This window comes from Acyrthosiphon pisum, chromosome X (assembly GCF_005508785.2).
Source record: "Acyrthosiphon pisum isolate AL4f chromosome X, pea_aphid_22Mar2018_4r6ur, whole genome shotgun sequence".
In the NCBI taxonomy this organism is placed as follows: Eukaryota; Metazoa; Arthropoda; class Insecta; order Hemiptera; family Aphididae; genus Acyrthosiphon; species Acyrthosiphon pisum.
In genome coordinates this window covers 78,587,807-78,615,289 of record NC_042493.1, presented here as the reverse complement: position 1 = coordinate 78,615,289, position 27,483 = coordinate 78,587,807, and the positions used below count along the sequence as shown (strand labels likewise).

The window sequence follows — 27,483 nt, the reverse complement described above, 5'->3', positions numbered from 1 at the left end:
ATTCACTCTAGTATCAAAACTAACAGCACACTATTGAAACTTGTGAACGACAATTTGCCATGTCGTGTGTGTGTAAGACGGAGACAACAAATGTATGGGTAGCGTCCTCTTAACACATTAAAACAATAACAGCAATTAAAATCATTTAAGCAACATTAATTATAGTAGATACTTAACAAAAAAAAAAAAATAATGAAACAACTTAGTAACAAACAAAATAATAAATAATACAATTAAATAATAACATTAAATAATTTTTTGTATATTAATAATATTAAAAATAATAAAACATACTTTAAAAGTGAAACTTTTAAAAATTAACAAAACTAAGTTCAAACATAATATTTATATAATATTATATACCAGTTATAACTGTCTTTTAAAAGTTTGATGGCTGATTATTTGTAAAAACGCGAAAAAAATGTTTTTTCAGTTCCCATAGTAATTATTATATTAGATGTTCCACATTAATTACACGGGGTGATTCATTTAATTTAAGACACTCAATAGTCAATATTTTCAGTCAATATTAACACTAATGTTTTTAAAAATATTCCTTTTTACATGATTTCAAGTCATTGCAAAAACAATATTTTTGGAAAAACATTATAGTTTTTACTATTTTATGAATGTTTTACTCTTTGAATAACAACATACATTTTTAATTTCAGAGTATATATATAATTTGGAGCATTTTGATCCATTAATATCAAACTTCAGACAAGTAGTTTATTACTTATAAATATTTATAATAGATTTTGGCGGAGTAGTAGACCAACATATTTTGCGGCGTATCTATAAACCGCTCCACTCCAACAACATCGATTATAAATTCTTATAAGTGTCTAGTTTCAACACAGTTCAGGCTTCTGTATCAATACACTTATTTGCAGGCCAAATATACACACTCTTTGCTAACCATGGTAATAATAATATAATTGTGGTACTCTGACGATGGCGTGCTGCAACTGGCGAGTAGGCGTCTTCTTACAATATTTTATAATAATATTATCGTTTCCATACATCATTAGCAGCAAGACAAACCGTTTGTTTACCTGACAATATAAGTACTAAGTTTAAAATAATCTTTACCTTAAGTGTGTTGACAAGATGAGTAGTGTTATCGACCAATACCCCCAAAGACAAATTCTCTTCTTCTAAAGCAATAGCTGCTGCTTGTAATCGTTGATGTTCTTCCAATGCTTCTAATAAAGCTTTTCTTCGACGTTCAGAGATCACTTCCCAATATTTTTCACTCGGACCAGCTATGAAAAATAAGGGCATACAAAAACATAAAATTTATTTGATTCTACTGGATATTTGTTTATTTACCTTCAGAAGTGAGATCTTCATTTAACAATTGTACGTACAACGACGAAACAACAGAAGCTGATGTTTCTTTAGCATTTTCTTCCGTCTTGTCAAATGTCTGTTCAGGTTTTGAGGATTTACCATCGATTCTACACACAAAAGAATATGAAAATATTTTAAACATAAATATAAGCAATGCCACCATTGGCTAACACTCACGCTATGTCCTGCGGTGTCCTGCCAGCACCCACCAAGCTTTCCTTGCTGGAGCTTGATGGTTGCAGGTTGTGCAAAAACTTCCTTATGCCTTTCTTTGACATCTAAAAAAAATTAAACAGCAATAGGTTATTGAAATATTATTCGCGTGTGGGCGTACAACCATTTTAACGCCGTCAAAGCTCACTTTATTATGATCGGTTTCTTCGCTCGAAACAGCGTTCATGTTTTTAATATAAACGATTTTGGATAAGTGAATCGGTTAACGGTTTACAATACGTTTTGACGAACGAGCGAGGTGACGTCTATAAAAAGGTTATGTTTAGTTAGGTATACACACTTAGTTTTTAATACACCGACACGCCGTAGAACAAATAAACATTATTATTTATTATTATTTATTTAATAATATTTGACGAACTACTTTTTTAACCGTCGGCCGGTCAATGGTCATGTTGTGATACGGGCGGTGGTGGTACCGGTGCACTAGTTCCAACGCACACCTGGGCCACAGAATATTATTATTATTATTATTATTATTCATATTATTCTGTGCCTGGGCTACGAAATAGGATTGATAACTGATAAGACGTGATAACCTTTGATCGGTTGTCCGGTTCGGACAATCGGACTTCGAAGCACTATTTAATTTAATCGTGCTTTGTAAATCGTAGCACCGAATAAAATCGTAGTTTCGAACAATCCAATGTTGTTCATACTTTCATAGTTCATACTTCATACCACAGAACAATAAATTATACCAAGAACAAATCATGTTCATACCCACTGTTATTTGATAATAAAAAAACGCAAGGACAACCCACGTTCAATTATGTAGGTATTAGGTGCTTTTTTCACTCTTTATTTTCATAATAATATAATATTATATATCGGCTTAATTCGCAATTGTGGAATTGACTAAGTACTTATCAGAGACAAAAAACAGTTGCATTAATATTTTTCTTAGGTTCACAATTTTTTCAACTCCATAATTTATTATATTAATTATTTTTTGGGGGAAATGATAGACATTTCGTTAATATTTTATATTTTTATGATTAACATTAATAAAACAACTATTATTTTACATACCTAATCTTCTTGGAACTCCTAAAATGTAAAATTTTAACGGAAAGGCTACTTTTATTTGTCCATAAATTAAAATTTAAAAACCTCATAATTGAGTTTTTGGAATTACAACAATAATTATTGCGAATTAGTCCAGCCTAACCTAAGTTAACCTAACCAAAGAAATTTTACCTTATGGCTCCTCATTTTTTGGAAGAGAAAATTGAGAGTTGTAAGTTGTAACTCATATTATGTTACGGAATTATATGCAAAAATTGACTGCAATAGTAATAAAAATACACTTCCCAATTTATTGATTTAAGGAAATTCATTTTTCAACATCTGATGTGGTTTAGAACTTCTATTGTAAAAGCTATACGATATAGAAAGAAAGATAATGTAACAGAAACACAAAAAATCTCAAGTATGTATAAATAATAAATATAAGTAAATGTAGGCATAAAAAATTAAGTGATTCTAGGTAGAGATTTGGCATAGATAATTAATGTATAAGTCAATATCATCATTATAATTATATAATTTCACAGGGGAAATTCTCCACAGGCCTATAAATTATAGTGAAATATAGCATTATAATAAGCATTTGTTTTATATATTACAGATTTGGTTAGAGATGCTGCGTATAATACATACCGCATTTTGGGGCACCATTCAAATTTTGATACATGCTTTGGCAATAAAAATATACTATTCGATAAAAGTTGGGTGTTACAAGCAGAAAGTTGTGGAATAATGATAGAAATAAATACTATTATCAGTCAATTAGTCATTAATTCTAAATGTTTGGTTTTAGATTTAGGTAATAATGTATATGAGCAATATTTAATAGTCTTATAAATAAATACCTTGATGGTAAGCAAATTTATTTATCACAGCAAAATGCTTACAATGCTAGTGTATCGGTCATTGCATTCAATTTAATCAGTATTTAAGAGCAATAATCAAATATAATATCACTACTAAAATTCCAGGTTTTTCTAGATGTATAATAAATATTAATTTAATTATGTATATTATATAATTACTAGATATTGTATGTTATAAATCATTTTAGGAAAATTTGGAAAACAATTTTTGGAAGATGGTGGCGGAAAGATACTTCATAATAAAAAGAGGCTTTCAACATCAATAAATAGATATAAAAGATCAGGTCTAGATGAGAATGATGGTTTAGCAAAAGAGTTGTCTGAAGAATTTGAAAAACAAAAAATTGATTTTATAAACAAATTAAGAGAAATTGATAAAGGTAACAGATATTATGGAATATTTGTATAATAAAATATAACTTAAATTAAATATTTAATTAATTAAAATAGAAAAACTAGAAAAAGATACTAGAGAACAAGCAAAATCTCCACTATGGTTCTCAGAAAGGAAAAAAAGAATAACTTCTTCTAAAGTAGGAAAAATTTGCAAAATGCGACCACACACATCATGTAAAAAAACAGTTCATGAACTACTGTATGGCGAACTAAATTATAAAATTAAATCTATAGAGTATGGACGTATGATGGAAACCGTGGCCAAACAAAAGTTTGAAGAAATATTTAAAATTATTATTGAACCTGTGGGTTTATGTGTGGATGAAAATGATCCTTATATAGCAGCAAGTCCAGGTAATCAAATAACATACATTTATTTTTAGTTGTAATAATTATATTACCTACATTAATTATTGTTATACTTGTTGTAGATGGTCTTATTGAAGACGATTCAATTATTGAAATTAAATGTCCCTTCTCTGCTATAACCGAAGTAAATATGTTAGAAGCGGTTAAAAATGGAAAAGTAAGTCCATAAAATAGTTTAATTTTAGTAATTGTTGCAAAAATATGTTACATTACTTGGTAGATCGATATATAAGTAAAAAAAATGTTAATTGTTATAGGTATCATTTTGCCAAATTGACAAAGAAAAATGTGTAACATTAAAAACCAACCATGACTATTATTATCAAATCCAAACTCAATTACATGTTACAAAAAGAACAAAATGTTACTTTTTTATTTTCACAGACAATTGGTCTTATAATATAATTATTTCATATGATGTCAACTTTTGGAACACAAAAATAAAGTTGCAGTTAGATAAGTACTGAATTGTGAATATTATAAGTTAATCAATACACTAATTTACTGCAATACATTTCTATATTAGATTTTATAAGGAATGTTTATTGCCTGAATTGATCAGTCCACTATTTGGCAAACGTCTTTTAGTTAGCGACATAAGAGATCCGGCAAGAATTTTGAAAGAACAGTATACAAGAAAGAAATAGTATGTACTTAATAAATTAATCATCTACATAATAATTTTAAAAACAATTTAAAATTTTTTTAAGTAACTACCTTTTAATGATATGTTACAGACAAAAAATCCTTACTCTAATTCCATTGGGACGCTGACACCTATTTTTTTTTTTTTTTTGGTTGTTTTTAAATTATTATATTAGTAAATAGTTTTTTTATTATATATTATGATATAAACCACATGACAGAATTTATTATTACCTCAAGTATAGCGAGATTGTGTGCTCACGCCGCATAGGTAATTTGGATCTAGCTTGAAAATTAAACATAAGATTTCTGATAATTTGTTCTTAAAGAGTAAGGCTCTCTTATGTAGGTATGAATAATGATAGTTATAATGATACAACGTGCAACGCTATATGTGTATATGTATATTATACTTTTTATTTTGTGCTGACCGCTGATATTATGTTTAATAATAAAATGTTATAATGTTAGTAATTTATTTTGCATAATACCTGTGGGCTGTGGCGTTGAAATCCTTATAAATATATTATATAATCATAAGCGAAACCATGTTATTAGGACAAGCCAAATTATAAATATTATTCAAATAAGTTCTTAATTTTAATTTTTAATTCTATTAAGACAGTATGTTATCCAGTAAGTATTAGATCAAGCCACTATTATCAAACTATTAGTTTCACTTCTTTACAGTGGCGTGCTGAAAAGCTACTTTTGAGGCAATTGCCTCAGGGATAATACGGGTGAGTGGATAGGTTATTAGGGTGCAACTGGTCACTAATTTGATCATATATTTTAAATATTATATAAATGTATACAATTTGTTAAAGTATCAATTGAGTACGAAAAACATGACGGTGGTAGGGTGGGTGATCAAATTGTATAGTTTGCCTCAGGTCTGAAAAATGTTCTGCGCGCCACTGCTTCCATATATCATAATCTTCTCCGAGTAGGAATGTATACAATTATTATTCTCGTCAGCGGCTGTATTTTAGTGGCGTACTTCATCCTGTTTATAATATTATACTACTACGATAGGAGTAAATAGGATTTGAGATTTGGGGGGCTAAAGCCCTACTTTAATATTATCGAATAGAGTTACATTTAGGAAACGATTGGAGGGCTATGGAATTTTTTGGGCGTCTCAACCCCTAATGCCCCCCTCCATCTATTTGTTATTCCTATGGGCTATGACTACTAACACTCACGAAGTCACGACGCCGAAACGATATGTGAATTAAGTTGCCGCAATGATTTGCTCCTCAATAAATAGCCAGCACCAGAAGCCTTAAATTTAATTTAAAATTAATCTTCATGCATGGGGTATAATAATTCAAATCAAATATTACATTCAAATTAAATAAATACAGTATGTCAGTATATATCTTGGTCTCCCCGATATCCGCCACTAGTATACATTATATTCAGTAGGTATGCTCATAAAATCATAACAGTACAATATTATAGTTTTGTTCGCAGCAATACTTCACTTTAAGCTGCATATCAAATAGGTAAGAAATAAAGAAACTAAAAAAAACTTCTTTGTCATCATAACCAACTGCATTTTTGTGTCATATACACATATTCAATTATGCGTACATTATACCTACTCTTTGTGATAATAAAAAACAGATATAATTTAAAGTATTATTGTTTTACTATGAATAGGTATAATAATGCTTACGTTTTAAAAAATTAATGATAATTAAGTTATATTAGTTTTTTTTTTACATGTACCGGCCAATATCAGATACTAGTACTTAATTTTAAATACGTATTTTTCACAATAATTTCAAATCAAATAATTTTTTTTTTTGAACAAAGATATTCATCTTATATAAATATATAAATATATACAAAGTATGTACAAAATAATAATATTATGAATAATATTTTTTAAATTATTAATATAAAAATATATAAAAAATAATTTATAATTAGGTATTTAGGTACCTACTTAATTGATGGTGTAAATATTACTAATCAAACTAAAAAAACTATTTTATAATATAAATATTGTATAATGTAAATATTGTATAATATTGTATAATGTATATTATACCTAGCTCAAAAAGAGTAATAAAATATTTCTATAATATATATGTAGCTCAAAAAAGTCAAAATATTTTAAAAATTACCATTTATGTAGAAAATACTAATATAACAATTTGGTAAAAACTGCAAGTATGTAGGTATATGGCTAATTGCTTTTGAGTTACACCAAACAAACCAAAATCAATTTTGTCAAAAACTAGATTTGCGTAAAAGTTCAGGATTTTTCATAATTTTTTTTTCCCGGCGATTTTGAAAACTTCTTGGGATTTTCCATTTTGACCTTTCGGCTCTCATAAGTACCAACTAAATACCTAACCTTTATTATTTATTACAACAATTATTTAAATTTACTTAGGTAGGTACTATAAAAATTGTTTAAAATTCCTCACAGTTAACGAATCTGGACTGTTTCTTTAATCTAACAGAATTAAATATTGGAAAATAACATGTCGTCAACTAACACAATTGAACAATTATTATTTCCGAAGTACAAAAATATGAAGTTTTGTGTTAACCACGATTAATGATTGTATCTTTAATCGTGTTTCTAACCAAATACTATAGATATCGGACAGTCAATGTTAAAATGCTTGCGACATAGGATCCCTCCAAAATCGTAGTCATTGCCTATATGAGAAATCCTTCAGCGTAGTCGAACCAGGTCCCATGATATTATGTTTGAAGGTAGGCACCACGAATACTGGATACGGAACGCAGTACCTTATATCCACTCATATTTCGAAGCAATAACTTCTTACGTTGCGGCAGGACTACTAGTACTACTTTATATGATTGTTCTGCGTAGTGCGTATCCAGTATATCTTAATTCGTGGTAGGCGTGTCCAGACCTCATCCGCAGGTCGCGCACAACAGTGGCATATTCAAGGGTGAGGTTACTTCACCACTCCCCCCCAAAAAAAAAAATTAGACTCAGGTTTGGGAATATGACCCCAAATGTTGAAATAAGTTTTATCATCTGATAATAATTAAATCAGTTTTATTTTTTTTATTTGGAATAAAAAACAATAATCCTTTTATCAAATAAATAAATAAATAGGTAGGTAGGTTATATGAAATTGTTTTTAGTAATTTTAAAATATAATTTTAATACTAATAATACTTCTTACAAATGTTTATTTTTACGTGATGAGAATCAAAAAACTTAATACGAAATCGGAAACTTAGAAAAAAAAGTTTATAATATTATGCACTGCAATTTATAATGTACCTAAGTTGGATAAAATTTCGCGGGTCATGTCTGTGCATAACAGGCTCAGGGGCGTATTTACGGGAGTGGATATAGGGACAAACCCGCCTTTAAATACATGTCTATTATTATATTATAATTAATAATTATTACATCGTAATCTGTAAGATAAAATTCTTGTCATCCGCCCCCAACAAAAAATACTAAATACGCCACTGGACCTGTAGACACGCCTATGGACTAGGCACCCATACGTTTTCGGGGGAGGGGGGGCATAGGGTAATATTACTCTATGGGGGAGAGTAATATTATTCTATGGAGGGGGGACAAAATGTGTCACGATTTTTAATCGAACTGTCCCGTATTCTTATCTATAGTATTTGCCATTTGGTATAACCAAGAAAATCCTGAATACTAAGGTCAAAGAACATAAGAAGAAAACCCGTATATTCGATGTCGAAATATTGAATATTAATAACCGATGTTGAAATTGCATCGATGAGTTATGACTTATGAGTATAATATATTAATATTTTCGTATGACCTATGGTAAGTAGTCAGGTGACAGGCAGTCAGCCATACTTTACAATATTTGGTTCAACGGTAATTACACGACGAAGTGATGTTTTTTCAACAGCCATTTCTCATTCTGCTACAATTTCTGTTTTTCTGTATAGTGCATTTGCATAAAAATGTAATAGCAATAATTGCAAAGTGCGTTTGTTTATTTATAATAAGTCACGAAAAGAACACTCAGGTATGGTTTTATTTACATACAACACTAATGCCGGGCTGCATGAACAATCACAAAACATTTATTGAATATTTGAATCAATAGTGAGCTAGTGCCTAGTAGACAGTAGTCCCTTAAACATGATTTCGTGGCCCATGATAGGCCTATTATATTTTATATTGATCCATTAAATTAATTATCTTTTCATGCAATCCGGCATTAAACTTTCATATTATAGTAGACAGTGACGGGAATGATTAACCGTCTATAGAATAAAATATATTTACCTGGCCCGCGGGTACTATAGATAATTATGTTACTCGGCACGCTCAACGCGTATAATACTGCTGTAAACTGTGTTAGTGATCTGCAGCCATCTGCGGTGTAAATTTCGACGTTGTGACTTAACGTATAGGGGTAAAGTTAAAGTATAATAAGTAGAGCGTGGATTTTTATGAAATAAAATATATGTTATATAATATTATGCAGTCAAATTATTGTGAAAAAAATCAACAAATATGCAAGAAAAAAATCTTAAATTGTATAATATGGTAAAAAAATTCTGAATTTTTATTCGTTATTATTTTTACTATAAGTAGGTAGTTTATACATTCAAAACCTAAGATAATTTATAACAAATATAGTTATTTAATGTACAAATTTGTAGGAAATTACATATTAAATAACTATTTTAGTTATTTGGATGTAATTTTATAATAATAATTCAACTTACCGGCCACCGTATTAATAATAAATAACAATATTATAACAACAATATATTTTTATAAATATAATTTTAAATTTCCACACTAACAAACAGTCTCGCTCAGAATATTATATTATTGAATTCAAATTCAATACCATCCATTATACAGTGACCCACTTGTAAGTTGTAACCTACTGTACAACAGATCGACATTCGACATCCGTTTACCCACATTTTTAATATTGAATAGGTATATTAAAAAAATATTTAAACAGTAAAATATATTTTTAAATATTTAAAATATAAAATATGCTCCGACAGTATCCGACCGATACAAAGTAGACTGTTTACCAATTCAAACATCTTTAAATTTTTTAAATCGAACCACTAGGTACTGTGTAGTCTGTAGAAGTAATTTAATTGTCGTCAGTCACCACTCGCCAAGGTCGTTTTGATAAAAAAAAATAGGGTTTTCGGGCCTTACCACAAAAAAAAATTGTTTTATCATTTTTCATTTTATATTAAGTGAAAAATATTTAATTTTCAGGAACTCAAACTTGTATTTAATATCTAAATATATCTATATAGTTTTTTTATTTACATTTACAATGTATTTTTATCTACACACAACTGTTTACTAAACAGTATCTCGTACATTTTTTTCGGCTTGCGTTGTCTAATGGGAGTTGACGGTACCAGGGTCGCATGATCTAAACCACTACTCTTTCTTCAGTTTTGACGTTTGCGGCGACAGCTGCGGCAGTAGGCTATAATAAAATTATAGTAACTACTAACTAGCAACCGTTCAACAAAGTTATAGCCAACACAAATCACTATCACGGCATATGTTCCTGGTACATATATTCTGTTCTTTCACATGAAAACGACTGTAAAACGACGTAACCGACGTAACCGACTTGAAACAATAACGTAACGTAACTAACGGTGGCGTATATACGAATAATATTCACTATGGGCCGATTTATCAGTCATCACTCATCACTAGACAAGCATAGCACGACTAACATGGCCATAATTATACTTTTTTTAGGGTGGTTATAATTATGACATTTAAATATATACAGTACAAATATAAATTGCGCAATTTAATTTTATAATTCCTATGTAAAATTAATTTTTTGGTTTTTTTTTAAAAAATAATGACAGTGTCATTTATATATTTTGATGTTATCTTACTATGAATTTATCATCAAAGCAAGTACTGACAATATAACATTTCCTTGTTGATTCCTCAAAAACGATTTTAATCAACCGGCTAACTTAATCATGGTGAAAAACTGTAAACAGTGCAAATATACATGCAATGGTTTGATTGAACCTGAAATTTCACTATGGGCCCTGGCCTAGGGGGCCACCCCCCTAAATACGCCACTGGTAACTAATAAAAATAGGAAAATTAATAAATAATTCAAAAATAGTCAAAATATTTTCATGATTTTATTGTGTATCGATGATAATATTAAGATGCTAATATAAAATATTAAATACGAATTAGTTACACAACAAAATCGATTACGTCGAAAACTTGTTTTGCGTAAATAGTCCAGTTTCCTAAATTTTTTTTTTATTTTTCCCGACGTTTTTGAAAACCGCTGGAAATTTTCAATTGTTTTCTCTCGAATGCTAGAACCAGATTCACTTTCCCACCATAAAAGTTACTGAAGTTTAAAACTATTATTTCCACTACTTATCTTGTAAAGAGACGTAAAAAAACACAAATCACAGTCATCGCTCCCTCATAATCTTAAAACATTTGTAATCCTCAGTCTTGAAGAGTATTGTCGTAAAAGAAGCTTAACTGTATTATTTTACAAAATTTAATTCCTTAATAAATCAATCATAAGAAAAATTTACATGGCACTGACGCACTGTGTAATTCAATTATATTATACGGCATAACATGTTGGGGAGGCACAGATATCATTATATCAATACATTGCATACTACACAAAAAATGATTGTAAAAGTAGCATACCATTAAATTTATCCCTACCATTAAAATACCCATCAGAGGAATTATTCAACCATACTAATATATTATCTATTTATAAATTATACATTAGGCAAATTTAGTTAAATCCATACGGAACCATACACTCAATGCTACAGAATAATGTACAGAAAAACAGGAAAATACATTAAACCGTCATATACATTATTAACTAGTTTTAGAAATTCTCCTAATTACATGGGGAAAACTATTTTCAACAATTTAAATAACGAAGTAAAGATTCTAATAAAAAGTTTATGTGAAAGTCAATCCAATAATATCAATGATATAATTAATATAATTAATAAAAAAGGTAATAAATAAAATAGTTAGTGATCTTGATGATAATGGGTGTATCAATAAAATGTCAATATGTCTAAACATAATTTCGTATAACATATTAATTTTATATCCAATATAAATTATACTATGTAAAATGCTGATGTTAATTTTTGTTTCTAAAGTTTCTTTTATCGTGGTTTGTTTATTTAATTATATGATATTTGTATTTATATAAGTATTTTACTTTAAACGAATTTTAATATCGTTGAACTCCGTATACAAGATACGAGCTTATATAGCTCAGTTGGTATTCGTAGCTATTATTAATGTATTTTATTGTAATTATTTAATTGTAATTGTTTTGGCTGAACAAATAAATAAATAATAAATCCAAAGTTTCCGATTTTACGTTTGTACGCATGCGTACTACTTTAATGCTGCGCGCAGCGCCTACAATTAATTTTGAATTTTTTTATACGTATTTTTTACATTTTTGCGTATTCTCGTTAGCAATTATTAATTTCCTACTTTGCAATATGACAATTGACAATCATACTCATAACTTATAGACACCGGATCATCTGTTCTGTATTCAAAAATTCAAAGAGTTTAACTAAATTTTACGTCATCTTGCGTAGTTATTAACTTTATAATATACGTATTTATATTTTATATATTATAGTTCACAATACGTCGTACACAAAGACAATTTTACAGATATATTATAATATTAAACTATTTATAACTAAGTTTTTACCCTTAATTTCCTTCTTTAGAGGCTAGAGCTTAATTTCGTAAACAATATTTAGGTACCATAGTGTATATTAATATTATTATAGAATTTTGTATATTATACTGATTCAGTGGCGACTCGTGTATATCTGCACAAGTGCACGTGCACTACCTACCCAAACTCAAGAAAAATTGAAAACATAAATATCATAATAATACTACTAAGTAGGTACTTTTAGTGTTATTAAGATTATTTTTAAAAATAAAAAACCGTAAATTCAGAATATTATGAAAATAATATAAATTATAATATTAGAAGGGTTATTTCGATGGCCAAACAGCCGGGCGGTTGTCCGCGACGGAACTGTATCGCCGTATCGGTGTGTATTATAGTGGTGCAGTAGTGCACACATCGCTTTGCACATTTGTACAGTGTAAAAATGAAAACAAGTCGAAACACGTTATAGCCCGCGTTATAATGGAATTGAATATTGATGTTTACATTCGTTTTGTACACATAACCAATTATTAAATTGTTTTCAGCGAATTATTTTCGACGTCGCCGCGCCGTTGCGCGTCGGCATAAGCATTATAATAAATTTATTTTTTCTCTCATTCATATTTTATTATATTCCGATTATCAGCTGATAATGTTAGTCGATAATTATCGGAAATTCAAAACAACAATCGTGTTTCTGTTTAAAAATATAAACAAAATAAAAGCTAATTAGTGAACAACTAAAATTTGTAAAAAATTATTTAATACAATTTATAATAATATTAATATTAATATTGGTTCTATTTGTTTTGGATGTGCACTAGTTCATTAAAAGCCTACGAGCCGCCACGGCCTATCAGTAATTTAATAATACATAATTGTACATTTTAATATTGTCTACGTTCTATATACATATTTTATACCAACATCGCTATTTTATAATTATCTCATTAGTCATTAATCATTATTAATAAATTTTATATTATTATTTGTTATTATTATGCATACAGCATAATTAATATGAAATTATCTTTATGATGATAGAATTTACCAACCTATATTATGTTGTTTTGCAATATTATCTTCAGGTAGACAACAGGCTAATGAGTTGAAACCTTGCCTGTTAATAGATAAAGTAACATATAATATACAAAAATATACATATAATAACATATATTATAGTGGCTCCCTTCGCCTACCGGCTCCGACCATCAACACATTTAAGAATATGTCACACCCACATGTGTTGTCTTCGTCTTAAAAATGTACAACATAGCAAAAACTGTTTTTCGCGGGACAACTTTTCTCTCACCATATTTGTTGTAGTACTACCAAACTTTCACAACGCGTAAAGAAGAACTTTAATTTTGATTTTAATATCCAGAAAATACATCAGTTATTGTGTTTCGTAGATAAAATTTCAATCTTTTGAGACAAGAAAACGTTCTCTAGGGAGTGGATGTCGAAACAGATAAAGTGCATAGAATTTTTAATAGAAAATATAATTTATTGGGAAATATTTCTTTACCACACTGTCTCAACTCTTCTAAACATTTTTTCGGATATTTTACATTAAAAACTTTCACTCTCGTTATATACTTTAAATTTTTCTGGAACAAATCTAGTTTAGCGCCCATACGAATCTTTCGATTTTTTTTTTGGAAACACGCGTATTTCAACGAGTTTAAAACGATGGTGCAAAAATAAATTGTCGGAAATGATTAGTTGTGAAGTTATAGACTTACGAAGTTCACGATTTTCGGTGTCTTGCTCATGTGCGCAACACACTATTTTACGGTAATCGGTCAAAATATCCAACGGTCAAACTTGTTACTGCACAAACATTAGTAAAACACTCAAATAATATAAAATAAAATGTATAGTTAAAATGTAAAATAATTTTCAAGCATTTTGAGTTTTGACAAAACAACTAAAATTATTTAAATAAAAAAATATAACAAAATAGAAAAAGATCTAGGAACTAACCAGGTTTCTATATAATTCTATATCTCCCCCAATCCACCTCTGCGTTGAGTTTTTAATTGTTGTTGATATATGTATATTTAGATATATTTTTTTCTATTTTTAAAAACGTTTTTCTAAATTATTAGAAAATAGTGTAGGTAATCATTTTTTTAGCAAATTATTTATTATTTTATTTTATTTTATTCTGTGTTATTTTATACATATTCATAAAAACAAATTATTTATTAAAAATCATTTTCAATTTTTTCGTGGCGTAATATCATTCCACCATCGATCACTTCTTGGTGTTAATTTAGGAATAGGTAGGTAAACGCTGTGACCACATTACGTCAATCGAATTGAATTAATTGAAAATTGGAATATTTCAACTTTTGGGTAACCAGCTGTGGTACCAATAATTGGTCAATAAAGTAATTTTTCCTATACTGGGAAGTTCTACAAATTCAATTTTGTAGTTATGTTTTTATTTTATAATGTTTATCAATTGTGCTATATTTAAGTATTTAATCTATCAGGAAGAGACTGTATGCTTATTATTTTTTTTATTGAATATTCTACAATTAATTCAATTTTGTAGTTTTGTTTTTGTTATATTTAACTAAGCAGGAAAAAAGTAAAGACTGTATGATTATTATTTGTTTTGTAATTTTTCTCATACTTAAAATTCTACAAATTCAATTTTGAAGTTAATATGTTTATGTTTTTGTTTTTATTTTACAATAAATAGTTTAATAAATTTATGGTTCAAATAGTTATAAATTAATTAATCTTTCATATTGGAATAAAGTCGCACCTTCAGCTGAAAAATAGTCTTTAAGTTTGTCTCTTATTGCTTTAGCGTCTGCTGTGTATGTATTAGTTCCTAATCGGTGGACTGGTTCTAAAGCTCCCTGTGGTTCCCACTGATTGCTTTGTTTGGTGTCCAAAGTTCCACTATAATACCGTACACCTAGGATACATTTAGGTTAAAAAATAATCAAATAGTATTAATAAGTATTTTTTTATTATAAGTACCAGCATTGTTTTCAGACAGTTTTACAAAGTTATGCAGTACAACAGCAGCTTTTGTAATTGCATTAACAGTTTTATGTCCAGCAATTATCAGTTTTCTAAAAATCCGCCATTTTGAGGCCATTAACCCAAAAGTGTTTTCTATAGTCCGTCTACCTCTGGAAAGCCTGTGTAGAAAATTTTTTGTTTACAATCATTAGAATATTTAAAAATTATTTAATTCTTGAGACAAACCTATAATTAAAAATGGATTCCTTTAATGGTAGTTTTCGTTTACCTCTTCCTGGATAAGGGCGCATAAGGTTTGAAAGTAATGGAAACGCTTCATCCCCTAGCGCATAATATGGAATTGGACCACTGTTTTCATGTATTTCTTTATCAGCTGGAAAATTTAAATCATTGTGTATGAAACCCTTGCCCATTTCAGAGCTTGAAAAAACTCCACCATCGCTGCATCTCCCAGCTGCGCCAATATCGACTAACGTAAAATTATAATTGGCGTCACACATTGCCAACAGTATAAAACTATGGGACCCTTTGTAGTTATAGTGCTCAGATCCACTGTTAGCAAATGCCTATACAATTATTAAAAAGGTAATTTTTATTCATTTAAATAAATACTATTAAAAAGTTAATAATTATTATTACCTGGTGTATAATATGTTTACCATCAATGCTGCCAATACAATTTGGCACTTGCCATATTCTCTCGAAGTCAACAGCTAATTGAGCCCATTTAAATGTATCTGGTACAACTAATACCTATCATTGGAAGTTACAAAAATAATGTCTATAATTCACTATATTATATATTGATCACATACGCAAAGCTGGGCAAATTAGTCACTTTTTTCAACTAGTTAAAGTTAAGTTACTTTAATATAAAAAGTAACTAAGTTAGGATATAAGATACTTTCTAAAATTTTTCAAATTTATAACTTAATTAGATAGAAGTTAGTTTGGTGAAAATACTAACTTAAGTTAGACTAGAAGTTAGAAGTAAGTTTTTATATTAGTTCAAAATATAAATTTAAAATACAATTTTTTTAAATGTTATGTATTACATAAATTAATCATCAAGTACATTAAATTCAACTAGTTAAGTTACAAAGTTAATATGAATTAAATTAAAAAAGTAACTTTCTAACTAGTTACAGCTTTGTACATACATAGTGAATAACCAGAATACAACATACTTTTTGGTTTAATGTATCCCATAAAACTTCACAACATTGTAAAATTAATTTTGATACGGTAGCTTTTCCTATACGAAAACCGTACGTAATCAACATCATTGATTCACCAGACGCAAGATATCTGTAATAGTCACACATTATTGTACTCAATATTATAATAATTTACTAAATAAATAGATAGTAATGAATTATTATTATGGCGGGTATATTACCGCAATGTTGCAGTTAGGATTTCTCCAACTGATATTATATCAGGCCGACTTGGGAAACGCTTTATTTTGGGTCCAACTAGACACACCAACTCTTCAAATGTGCTGGCAGACATTCTAATAAAGTTTTGGTACTGTTCAGAATTTGTCAATTGAAGTTCACTAGTTAAACAATGATAATGCCCGTGTACCATTCTTTCTTTTAAAAAAGGTTGAACATGCCATTTGGATTTTGATCTAGTAAATCATAATTTAACATTAAAGAACAATATATAGGTATAGAAATAAAAGATTGTATAACCTCTGATTTTTCTTTTTTTTGTGTGAAATGGCTAAATATACAAGCAACACATTTCTTCGATGAATCTTAATAAAATAATTATACCATTGAAGTTCTTGATTTTCCATCATATTTTTAAAATTTAACAAATTAAACAGAGTTGACGGTAAAATAAAAACAAAATGCGTTTAAAACTTTAAAAAAATTTAAGAATAAAATATTAGCACAAATGATAATTAAATTATAATATGTATTATGTATTTAAATATTTAAAAAAGGCGGGATATCCTTTGTGTACCGTTATCAAGAACCATATATAATAAAACTATAGTTACCACAGTAACCAGTGTAAAACGTTTTGAAGACCGTTCGAATCGAAAATTTATTTGTCATTTGTGCACGCACACGTGAACGTGTATAGTGGAAACCCGCCTTAAATATCGAACAATTTGTGAGTATCGTTTCAAAACCGAGTAAATGGTTCAATATGTTTATACACGGTCATCGTGTGAACGCGGTAGAAGTATAAAGTTGTGAAATGGCGCTTCTTTATCCTTCTTTATATGTAAACAATAATAGTTCTACGACGGCCGTCTTCAACAACAATGACTTTGATTTTATAGACTGGTCATACTGATAGCTATTTTTTTAGGGGAAAATATCGCTCTCACGACTCGCGAGTGTCACCAACGTGTCACGTTTATCGGCCGGGCCCGTACCGTAATGTATAATATTTTTTATTTATTTTTATCAGTTTCCGAAAATGAAATAATTCCGAGCGACCAACGGACCAACTGGCGACCGTCGTGCATCGTGTTTTCGACGTTTTTTGTGGCGGGTGTGCAATGAGCCAAAGTCCTTAGCAGTGTTGAGTCGTACATATTACATTCAGATTTCAGTGTCACAATAAACAGTTCCAGAGTTACGGTTTCGTTGTCACTTGTCACATGTCTCGTGTTGGCGAGTGACGGTTGGCGGTTGTTTGTCTATCATCTGATTTTGTCTGTTTATTAATTGTGTAACTATCAAGTCGGTAATATACCTGCTTTCAAAAGTAACTTTCGACAATGTCTACTGTGGTAAAAACAGAAAATGAACATTTGAGTTCCAATGGGACTAGTCTATTCAATAAATACGACGGTATCGATTTTACCATACGGATTCTACTTAATAGCCGAGTATGTTGTATGATATTTTATTTTGTTTGTTACTTAACTAGTTTACTACTTAAGAGCACATTACACACGTATTCTTGTCTGTATCTATTAACGTTCCATATTTTCAATAGTTTTGTTTTTATTACCTATTTAAATTGATCTATTATTAATCTTCAATGCATTTAAATAATATTATTATAGTAGGTATTTAAAAGTTTAGTAGAGGTACCTACCTATTTGGAAATTATTTATAAAGTAATACTTTTCGTACGTATTTGTATTTGGAAACCACGTCATGCTTTAAAAATATCAAGATTTCTTGTTTTTGATAGTAATTTCCTATATTATTTTATTTATGATTAAAATCAAATTATTAAACATTCATTTGAATATTCTTTTTAAAAATTAAAAATTAGATTTTTTAATAGGTAGGTATTAGGTAAGGTATTTCAGAATAAAAATAAAATGTGAAATTACAATTTATAAATTATTAGTAAATTAATTTTTGTGCTGTATAATAGGAACAGTATTAAAATACACGCCAAGTATATTTGTTCAAAAATACTTTTTTGTTCTAAAGATTTCAAATGTATTTTAGATACTTTCTGAAATCTGAATGGACATATTTGTATCTGTACCTATATTTAAATACAATTTATAAAACTATTTTTTACATAATGACTAAGCTTGACTTGGTAAAATAATTAAAGATGGGGGATTTTTATATTACGTTTATTTTAAAGAAAGTGTGTCCCCCATCACTTGTTAAAAGTTATTGAGTCGTGGGGGCTATGCCCCCCACTCTCTGATACCCCTCTTTAAATCTCATAAAATGAGAGTCAAGCACTGGCTTCTCATTCCTCACGTATGGTATTGGATATGACCGACAATAGACCACAACTAATGTTCATGTCAGTCTAAATGTTGTATGTTATGTATGTGTAAGGCAGATGATTTTTTTAAATTACAATTTGTTAAACATTAATAAAAACTAACATTGATTAAATTATAAAATATTTTTTTGTTTTTTAATAATTTTACTCACAGGTATTTTAGGTGAGTAGATAATATTAAGATTTATTTAGTGTCTTTTAAAAATGTAGTTAACCAATTATAGACTAAAGGAGTATTATACCTACCTGCTTTATTATTTTAGGAAGTTGGAAATGTGATTGGTATAAGAGGTGAAACTGTAAAAAATATCAGAAGCCAGGTAAATAGCTAATATTATTCAATGTAGTAATAATATTAAATATAATTTAATATTTTTTAGTCTGGTGCTAGAGTATTAATCTCTAATGGTTCAACTCCTGAACGTATTGTTATAATTTCTGGAAATACAATTGCAATTTGTAGAGCTACTGAACTTATTGGACTAAAAGTTGAAGAAGTAAGAATTTTTATAAAAAATCCAAATTTGTTCAAAATCGCTTCATTATTTTTTTTTTTTTTTTTTTTTTTTTTTAGTTTTCTGAGAGACTAAATGGCAATTGGATTGGCCCTAAAACACCTTTGACTCTTAAACTAATTGTGCCAGCATCTCAATGTGGTTTCATAATTGGCAAAAATGGAAGTAAAATAAGGGAAATTAGAGATTCAAGTAGAGCTGCCATACTAGTAGGATCAAATATGTTACCCAATTCAACTGAACGTCTAGTTTCAATTACTGGCACTACAGGCACAATATCTCATTGTGTTTATCTAGTATGCAATGTACTATTAGATGTAAGAAAATATTGAATATTTATTTTAAGCCTTAAATAAAATATATAGTTGAAATATTGTGTTTTGGGAGACATTGATTTTGGGAGATTGGTACAACAAATGTCTTTTAATAATTGACATAATTTAATTATTTATAATTATTAAACAATGATTGAGATAATTTTGATATTTAATTCATTCTTATTTCTATACTTGTATGCTTTATTCAAGATAAGAAATGTACTCTGCGGCCTTAATTGTACGCAGGATGTGGTTTCATTACACAGCAAGCATACAGATGGTAGACTCACTGGAATTGCTACGCTACTGACAACATCTGGTCACTGCGCAGTATGGTTCTTATCCCGAATAAAGTAATAGTACTATAATAGGTAGGCTAGTAAGGAGATCAATAGAATTTAACTATGGATGAACCATATGATTGATCTCATATCTACGTATTCAAATTTATTTTTAGATCTACTTACCTAGTTTGACACCATGTTTGTATATTTTTACTAAATAGTAAAATTGTAGTTAAACTCTAGGAATTAGTATAATAATTAGTGTTCAAATTATTATTTTTTTTTAATGTTCATACATTTTTATTATATTTTTGATCCTGATATTGTATATTTTAAGATAATAATAGGAGTATAATATAATATAATTTATACATTTTCAGTCGCCACCACCGAACTGTGAATCAATCGCTTACCATCCATGTAAAGAAATTTCAGTATTTGAAACTTGTACAGTTATTAAAGATGTAAGTTTGTATTAATTATTTAAACCTAATTTATTAAGTAAATTTTGTTTAATTATTTTAGCTTGGAACAGAACACAATATTCCTTTGACTAATCTTGCAGCTCTTGGGTCAGGAACTGCAACAAATGGAGGTATCAATCCAGCTGGTATGTACTAATATGATATTCAATTTTAACTCTTTAAACTTTAACTCGAAAATAGAAAATTAATATTCTTATCCTAAAATTTGATAATCAGTCAATTTACTAGGGGCTTAAAAATTAACTCCAAGATTCCTAGTTTTTCTTACTCGGATTAAAATAAAGTTAAGGTTTAATTGTAAGGCACGTACATTTTTTATTAGCATTTAAAAGTCAAATGTTGACTAAATTGAATTTTTTAAACAAAATATTTCCATTGTTTTGTTGTAACTACCCACCTAAATTAAAAAATATTAATCATAAAAACTACAGACTAAAATACTAAAATTACCTATAATTGTTGGTACACTGAATATTTCAAAATATTTAGTTTAATTTTAAGCTATTCATAGGCATTTTTAGTTTTATTTTTCTATAGAATATGTTGATAAAAAAATATTCCTAGCCAAAAAATTGCACTTTTAATGTAAGGTTCCTAATATTTTGTTCTTGCACCGTATCAACCATGAATAGGTATCGGGTAGTAGATTAATGGTAAAGTGTTATAATTAGAGTAGTAACTAAAATATAAAATATAATTTTCAAATTTTATAGAATTGTGGACAATTTAAAAAGCTGTCACCTACACCCTTAGTAATATAATATATATAAAAAAACCTTGATATTACTGTATCTACTTATCAGTGGTTCTTTTTAACAAGGAACAATTCTTTAAGAAATGTATGTGTGGCTTCCTCAATTAATTTGCAGTTAACATAATACAACTTGCATATTTTGTATACCTATACTTAGATACCTACTTGGAAATCAAGTTTTGAGTGGTTAATTTATACATTATTGTATCACGGCGACAATTAAATTCTTGAATTAACTTGTATAACTATGTTTTTTTAAATTTAATCAAAAACAGTATAGTAGACTGATATTTTCAATTTGATGAACCTATCATTATATAAATTGCCTTTTACATAAGTTTTTATTAAATTGAGTACAATTAAATAAATACTTTTAGCTTTGACTGCATTAGCTGGAAGTCAGTTGAGAGCAAGTAATCGTCTAAACAATAATGTCAGTGGACAACAATATGATAAAAATTCTAATTCAGACATTGATACAACAACGATAAGTGTACCTGATGATCTAATTGGATGTATCATTGGTAGAAGAGGAAGTAAAATTGCAAAAATTCGGTAAGTTTATAACTAACATAGTATCATACCAACTTTATGTAAAAATATATCGACGGTGGAAAGGAAAAAAGGCGTAAACGACATTCTTGACAAAATTTGTTTTTTTTAATTAAGGCATAATTCTGCATCGATTGTGCTCACCTGATTATCAATAAGTTAATTATTGACAAAGTTATATTCAATAATAAAATAATCGATAGTTGCAAGGCGTAAACGCCATCGATCAAATTAAAGAGTAACCACCAAATAACAGGCTTAAGTGACAAAACAATATTTTTGAGCATAACCACCATAGCTGTTTATAATCATTTTAAAATATTTTTTATCTGTTTTAATTAATTGTTAGTTATTATAACTATTGATAATATCTATAAATTTTGTTTTGTTCATTTTTAAATAAACAGAGAAGAATAAAATTATATTATTATTATTATTATTATGCTGGTTGTAACCACCAAAATTCAGGCTAATAACAAGAATAAGGTGTAAGCACCAAAAAACGTAAGCGACATACTACCAATAATGTTAGACGTAAGCACCAAAAAAGTATATAAATTAACATTACAGGTAAAAAAAATAACAATTTATTATTAATTTATTATGTTACCAATTTATTTAGAATATAATTATCTAAAAAAATTGTTTAGGTGAAAATGCAATGAAATTATTTTAAACTGCTTAAAAAGTTTAAAAAAAGCAGAAAAACGGTTGTTTGGCTCTCCTGTAAAATTTGTAAAATGTCGCTTACGCCGTTTTTCCTTTCCACCATCGATATGTGTTACTAACTGATTGGTTTATTGTAACTTTTTAAAGATGTCATATTATATGAATTTGTATTCCTAAATTGATAAGTTTTATATTATATATTTTATCTTATTAATATTTATACAATAAAACATTAATTGGTCTGTGGGCGTGGGTTTGAATCCCTCTTCTGAAATGATAGAGCCTTAACGTGTCAGTATGTTTTAACAAATTAATTAAAGAAAAAATTGAACACTTGTAATACTTTTATTAGACTTTTAAACAATATTAACTTTCAAACAATATTAGACAATACTTCACAATTTTAACGGCAATCGTCGGTGACCGATCATCAGGTGCCAAACGTCGCACGCTACGGTTCCCGTAAAACAGGACAAGATAGTGTCCGAGTACAGTCAAGCTGTCCGGAGCGGCTGGCACTCACCAGCGTTGCCACAAGTGGAGCTAACAGAATCAATTAAATTGTTATCATAAATATAATTTTAACTTTGAACTTTTATTTCTTAAGCAAATGTTTTCTATTACAAAATTGATTGTTCAGTAAATTCTTATTCATTAAAACTTGGAATTAGAAAACAAAATTATAATTTTGTGTAATATAAAATGTACTTATAATAAAATTAGTATAATTTATTTTATTGATAAAGAATAAATTGTTTTATTTAAAAGATACTCTTGATTTAGAATGTAGATCATATATTTTGATCATATTAATAGTAAAATTTGATTAGTTTATTTAATTAAAAAAAAAAAAATTATAAATAGTAAATATTATGTTGTGTTTATTTATTTTATTTAGACAAATAAGTGGTGCTACAGTACATATATTTCGATCTCAAGGAACTATTGAAAATAGGGAGAAAGTAGATCGACGTATTACAATTACAGGAAACAAAGAATCTGTTTCAGTTGCCAAGTACTTAATTGAAATGAGGTACTACTTTATTATTATGCTAAAGACAATATTCGCAGGATCATAGTTGATAATGAATACCTTGTGATGTTCAATTCACTCATATTGTATTATTTGTTTTTTTATCACTAATCCCAATTTTTTCTCTAGCGTGGAATTGCAAAAAGCCAATCTTGGGGAAGTTAATTTATCCACTCTTCCTGACAATGGTTCCATCACAACTTCGTCCACTCCAACTGTGGCTCAACTATTTGCCAAGCTGGACCCCGTTAATATCATATCCTCCTTATATGCATATATAGCCATATTTGGTGCTGAAAAATCCCCTCCAATACAGACCACAGGTGTCCATCGCCCGAAAAATGATTTAAAAAGAAAACGCAGTACTTCAAATGAAAAAACCAAAGAGAAAAGGAACAAGTCAGCTCGTTACTAAATGCTAATTGATTCAAAGTCTGCCAATTATTGCTATTCATACTAATTCTTATTTCTTTATTTATAAGTAGTTTTTTAATTATTTTATTTAATTATAATTTTTAAAAAAAAATTTATAATTTTTGAGTCTAAAGACAATTCCAAAAATTTTTTTTATTTCGTTTTAAAATATTTTACATAGTTTATTTTGTTTTTGGGGTTAAATTCAAGACAAATCTATATATGTAACAAATCTATTTCATACTTTGCGATATTAATGCATTTTAAGGATTTATTTAATATATTTTTTGTGAACAAATAAATACTATTCATCTTTTTAGATTAGATTGTTTTCAATCACCACTTAATTGTTTGTTCTTACATTATATTTTTTGAGATCATATTATGTTTTGTATTTCTTATTTTTAAAAAATTAGTATGAAATCCAATATATAAAATTTACTTTTTTTACATTTGTTGTTACTATATTTATTATAATTGGATGATATTTATGAGAAAGGGTTGTACTCATCAGGAAATCACTAGTTTTTCAGGACACAAAAAAGGTGAAGAATCAAAGAAACGAGGATGCTCGGAGTATGGGTTTACTTTTATTTTTTGATCATTGACCAATGACTGTTACCAATACCTGTTACTAATTCCAATGAATCAAATTGTATTTGATTTATACCAAATAATATTTTTGCCTTTAAAAGTTTCAAGTTCAATTTGTTTGGGCAACTTGAGGATAAATTATCTTATATTATTCGAGCGTATATTACCAACAAAATCTATTTTGTCAAAAACTGTATTTGCTTAATTATTCCAGTTTTCCTAAAAATAATTCTTGTTTTTCCCAATTATTTTGAATACTACTATAAACTTATAAGCATTTTTAATACCGCTCTAAGCTCAGATTTTTTTTATTAATTAGAGTCATCTAAAAATAAACAACTAATATCATTTACAAGGACAGTATTTTAGATCTGATTAAAAATATGATTCACCTATACTAACTGTCATCATTTAGAAAAGTTTTTAGCAGTTGCACTATTTATAAACCAATATTACAATTTACAATTAATCAAATCATATTTTTATTAGTTTTTTGCCCTGTTTTTTGATCATAAGGTGTAGGATTACTATCAAAGTTTATATTCGACAGTTCTTTAGGTACCTATAGTTCATATCAGATATAGTAGGTTATATAGTAGATAGTACATTAGTACTTTAACTGGATGACTGGATATTGTTATTATAAGGGCTCGGATTTATATGTAAATACATATTTTCTCTGCGACATGATAAACTAATTTCGGCAAGTGATAAATTTGTTTCACAATATTTTTGATAAAATGAACTATATTTGATTTTACATATTTTGTCATAAATACATGTTTTTACATATTTCACAATTATTCAATTTTTTCTCACATATATATACAATAATACTGTTTTAATGTCTTTTCTTCAGATTTATAATAATTGAAAGGTTATCATGACTATATATTATATTGACGATCTTTTGAATCCAAAAATTTAAAAGTGCAGGTTATTATTAATTGTAATCAAGATAATTAGACAACTATAGATAAATATGCATTTTTTATTACATTTTATTTTATTATTAATTATTATTAAGATTTTATGAAAATATCGGCGATCTTTTGGATTTGAAAATTTAAAAATGAATGTTAATTAATGTTTGTAATTAATATAATTAGATAAATATACATTTTTTATTACATTTTATTATGTTACTAATTATTTTTTTTTTCCATAATACATATTTTGAATTTTTTAACACATATTTATGTACATATTTTTATTGTATAAATACATATAAATCCGAGCCCTAGTTACTATTAATTATTCTCATTTAATTATAAGTAACTTAAAATACATTTTCTTTAAAATGTATATTATTCTAATAATATGTTATTTTATTTGTAACATATTAAAATCATTTACCTAATCTTTTTTTTTTTTACTTTAAATTATGATTAGGGACTAGGTACCTAATATAATCATTATATGATATAATAAATATAGTATACCTAGTATAAATAATATTAATATTAAGCATTAAAAATGTTTATCTTATTGTATTACAGAATGATTGTTTTCATGCCTAAATTCGTACAAACTATCTAAGATTCACCCAAACTGATGAAAAGTTAAAGCCAGTTATACATTTTAGTATTGTTCTCGATAGAGAATGAAATGCTAAGTGCCTGTATTACAATCGTTGAACTAAGTTAACCAGCCAGTAATTTACCAGCCGAATTCAGTGGGTTAGGCTTAACCGAGGTTTAAACTATGATTGTAAAACAGGCCCTAAGAGATTCAATCCACTTCTCATTACTCCAGGGATGTAAAACGTTTTTAATTTTTTAATTTTCGTTTTTGTTTATTGATTTGAAAAATATCGTTCTTGTTTAACGTTTTTGATTAATGTTTTTAAAAACATTATTTTTCTATATTGTTTTTGATAATATATTTTATTTTTATATTATATTCTTATAACTTTTAACTTTTAAGTTATAATAGTAACGCGCAATATAGAAATACACTTAAAAGTTAAAAATTAAAATTAATTATTCTTAATATTTAAATTTTAAATTAAAATTATAATTATATAAAAATTAGAAAATTACAAAATTTCTGATTTTAAAATTTTTTTAGGTATTTTTGTTATCGTTTTTCAGTTTCTTTTTTGTTTTTTGTTTTTTCCGTTTAATAATGTTTTTTAAAAACGTTTTCCATCCCTGCATTACTCATTTACAAGGACCAAATGTCGCGTAATCCAATCATCTAATATTCTAATTAGTAATTAATAATCAGCATGTTCAAGTTTGAATGTATACTTGTTATCAATCACTTAAAATATTTAAATACAATTTGTTTGTACTTAATTAAATTATGATTTACTGTTATTAAATGAAAATTTAGTCAGTGTGGTATATTTTAGTTTTACACAGTCCTACAAGCAGAAACATGTAAATGTGCCCCTGCCTATAATCATTAAAATCATTAAAATCATCATCGACTCTTTAAAGTTGATCTCTGTTATCTATTACCTATTGTATTACTCATATATGAGTGTTCGATTATACTATGCTCTTCAGGAATATCA

The 27,483-nt window shown here is 27.9% G+C and overlaps 4 protein-coding genes across 5 annotated transcripts in view; 2 read left to right on the top strand and 2 right to left on the bottom strand.

The window, feature by feature from the left end:
- LOC100162872 (geminin) overlaps nt 1-2,273 on the bottom strand; it is a 4,246-nt gene extending 1,973 nt beyond the window's left edge. The window contains exons 1-4 of one of the 2 annotated variants that reach the window (XM_016804819.2): nt 1,691-2,273; nt 1,531-1,631; nt 1,333-1,460; nt 1,093-1,265 (exon numbers count right to left, since the gene is read on the bottom strand). In XM_016804819.2, coding sequence (XP_016660308.1) covers nt 1,093-1,265; nt 1,333-1,460; nt 1,531-1,631; nt 1,691-1,753 — 465 coding nt within the window. In that variant the 5' untranslated portion in view covers nt 1,754-2,273. The remainder of the gene's footprint in view (nt 1-1,092; nt 1,266-1,332; nt 1,461-1,530; nt 1,632-1,690) is intronic. The other variant, XM_001948074.5, reaches the window with a different exon arrangement.
- A 16-nt stretch (nt 2,274-2,289) lies between these two features.
- On the top strand, nt 2,290-6,560 carry LOC100573605. Its single transcript, XM_016804828.2, has 9 exons — nt 2,290-2,361; nt 2,919-3,019; nt 3,218-3,415; nt 3,671-3,862; nt 3,933-4,232; nt 4,310-4,404; nt 4,505-4,707; nt 4,774-4,893; nt 4,985-6,560. Coding segments are annotated over exons 1-9 (1,212 nt in total). The 5' UTR covers nt 2,290-2,359; the 3' UTR covers nt 4,986-6,560.
- An 8,791-nt stretch (nt 6,561-15,351) lies between these two features.
- On the bottom strand, nt 15,352-17,209 carry LOC103309592 (protein ALP1-like). The gene is made up of 6 exons (XM_008185408.3): nt 17,019-17,209; nt 16,807-16,927; nt 16,259-16,372; nt 15,845-16,185; nt 15,614-15,777; nt 15,352-15,548 (listed from the first exon to the last, which is right to left on the bottom strand). Exons 1-6 carry the CDS (start codon nt 17,207-17,209, stop codon nt 15,352-15,354), a joined length of 1,128 nt encoding a protein of 375 aa, XP_008183630.3.
- A 545-nt stretch (nt 17,210-17,754) lies between these two features.
- LOC100573744 (poly(rC)-binding protein 3-like) lies at nt 17,755-25,498 on the top strand. Its single transcript, XM_029489695.1, has 9 exons — nt 17,755-18,473; nt 19,609-19,665; nt 19,726-19,842; nt 19,920-20,177; nt 20,842-20,925; nt 20,987-21,071; nt 22,078-22,255; nt 23,820-23,954; nt 24,084-25,498. Exons 1-9 carry the CDS (start codon nt 18,363-18,365, stop codon nt 24,367-24,369), a joined length of 1,311 nt encoding a protein of 436 aa, XP_029345555.1. The 5' UTR covers nt 17,755-18,362; the 3' UTR covers nt 24,370-25,498.
- Nucleotides 25,499-27,483: the final 1,985 nt, after the last annotated feature.

Coding starts and splice junctions, on each gene's coding strand:
- LOC100573605 (XM_016804828.2), top strand. Junction 3,416..3,670: donor ATGTTTGGTTTTAGATTTAG/GTAATAATGTAT, acceptor AAATCATTTTAG/GAAAATTTGGAAAACAATTT. Junction 4,708..4,773: donor ATAAAGTTGCAGTTAGATAA/GTACTGAATTGT, acceptor TTTCTATATTAG/ATTTTATAAGGAATGTTTAT.
- LOC103309592 (XM_008185408.3), bottom strand. CDS start 17,209: ATGGTACACGGGCATTATCATTGTTTAACTAGTGAACTTCAATTGACA. Junction 16,373..16,806: donor GGGATACATTAAACCAAAAA/GTATGTTGTATT, acceptor TTCCAATGATAG/GTATTAGTTGTACCAGATAC. Junction 15,549..15,613: donor ACTGTCTGAAAACAATGCTG/GTACTTATAATA, acceptor AATGTATCCTAG/GTGTACGGTATTATAGTGGA.
- LOC100573744 (XM_029489695.1), top strand. CDS start 18,363: ATGTCTACTGTGGTAAAAACAGAAAATGAACATTTGAGTTCCAATGGG. Junction 19,666..19,725: donor TAAAAAATATCAGAAGCCAG/GTAAATAGCTAA, acceptor AATATTTTTTAG/TCTGGTGCTAGAGTATTAAT. Junction 22,256..23,819: donor AGTAAAATTGCAAAAATTCG/GTAAGTTTATAA, acceptor TATTTTATTTAG/ACAAATAAGTGGTGCTACAG.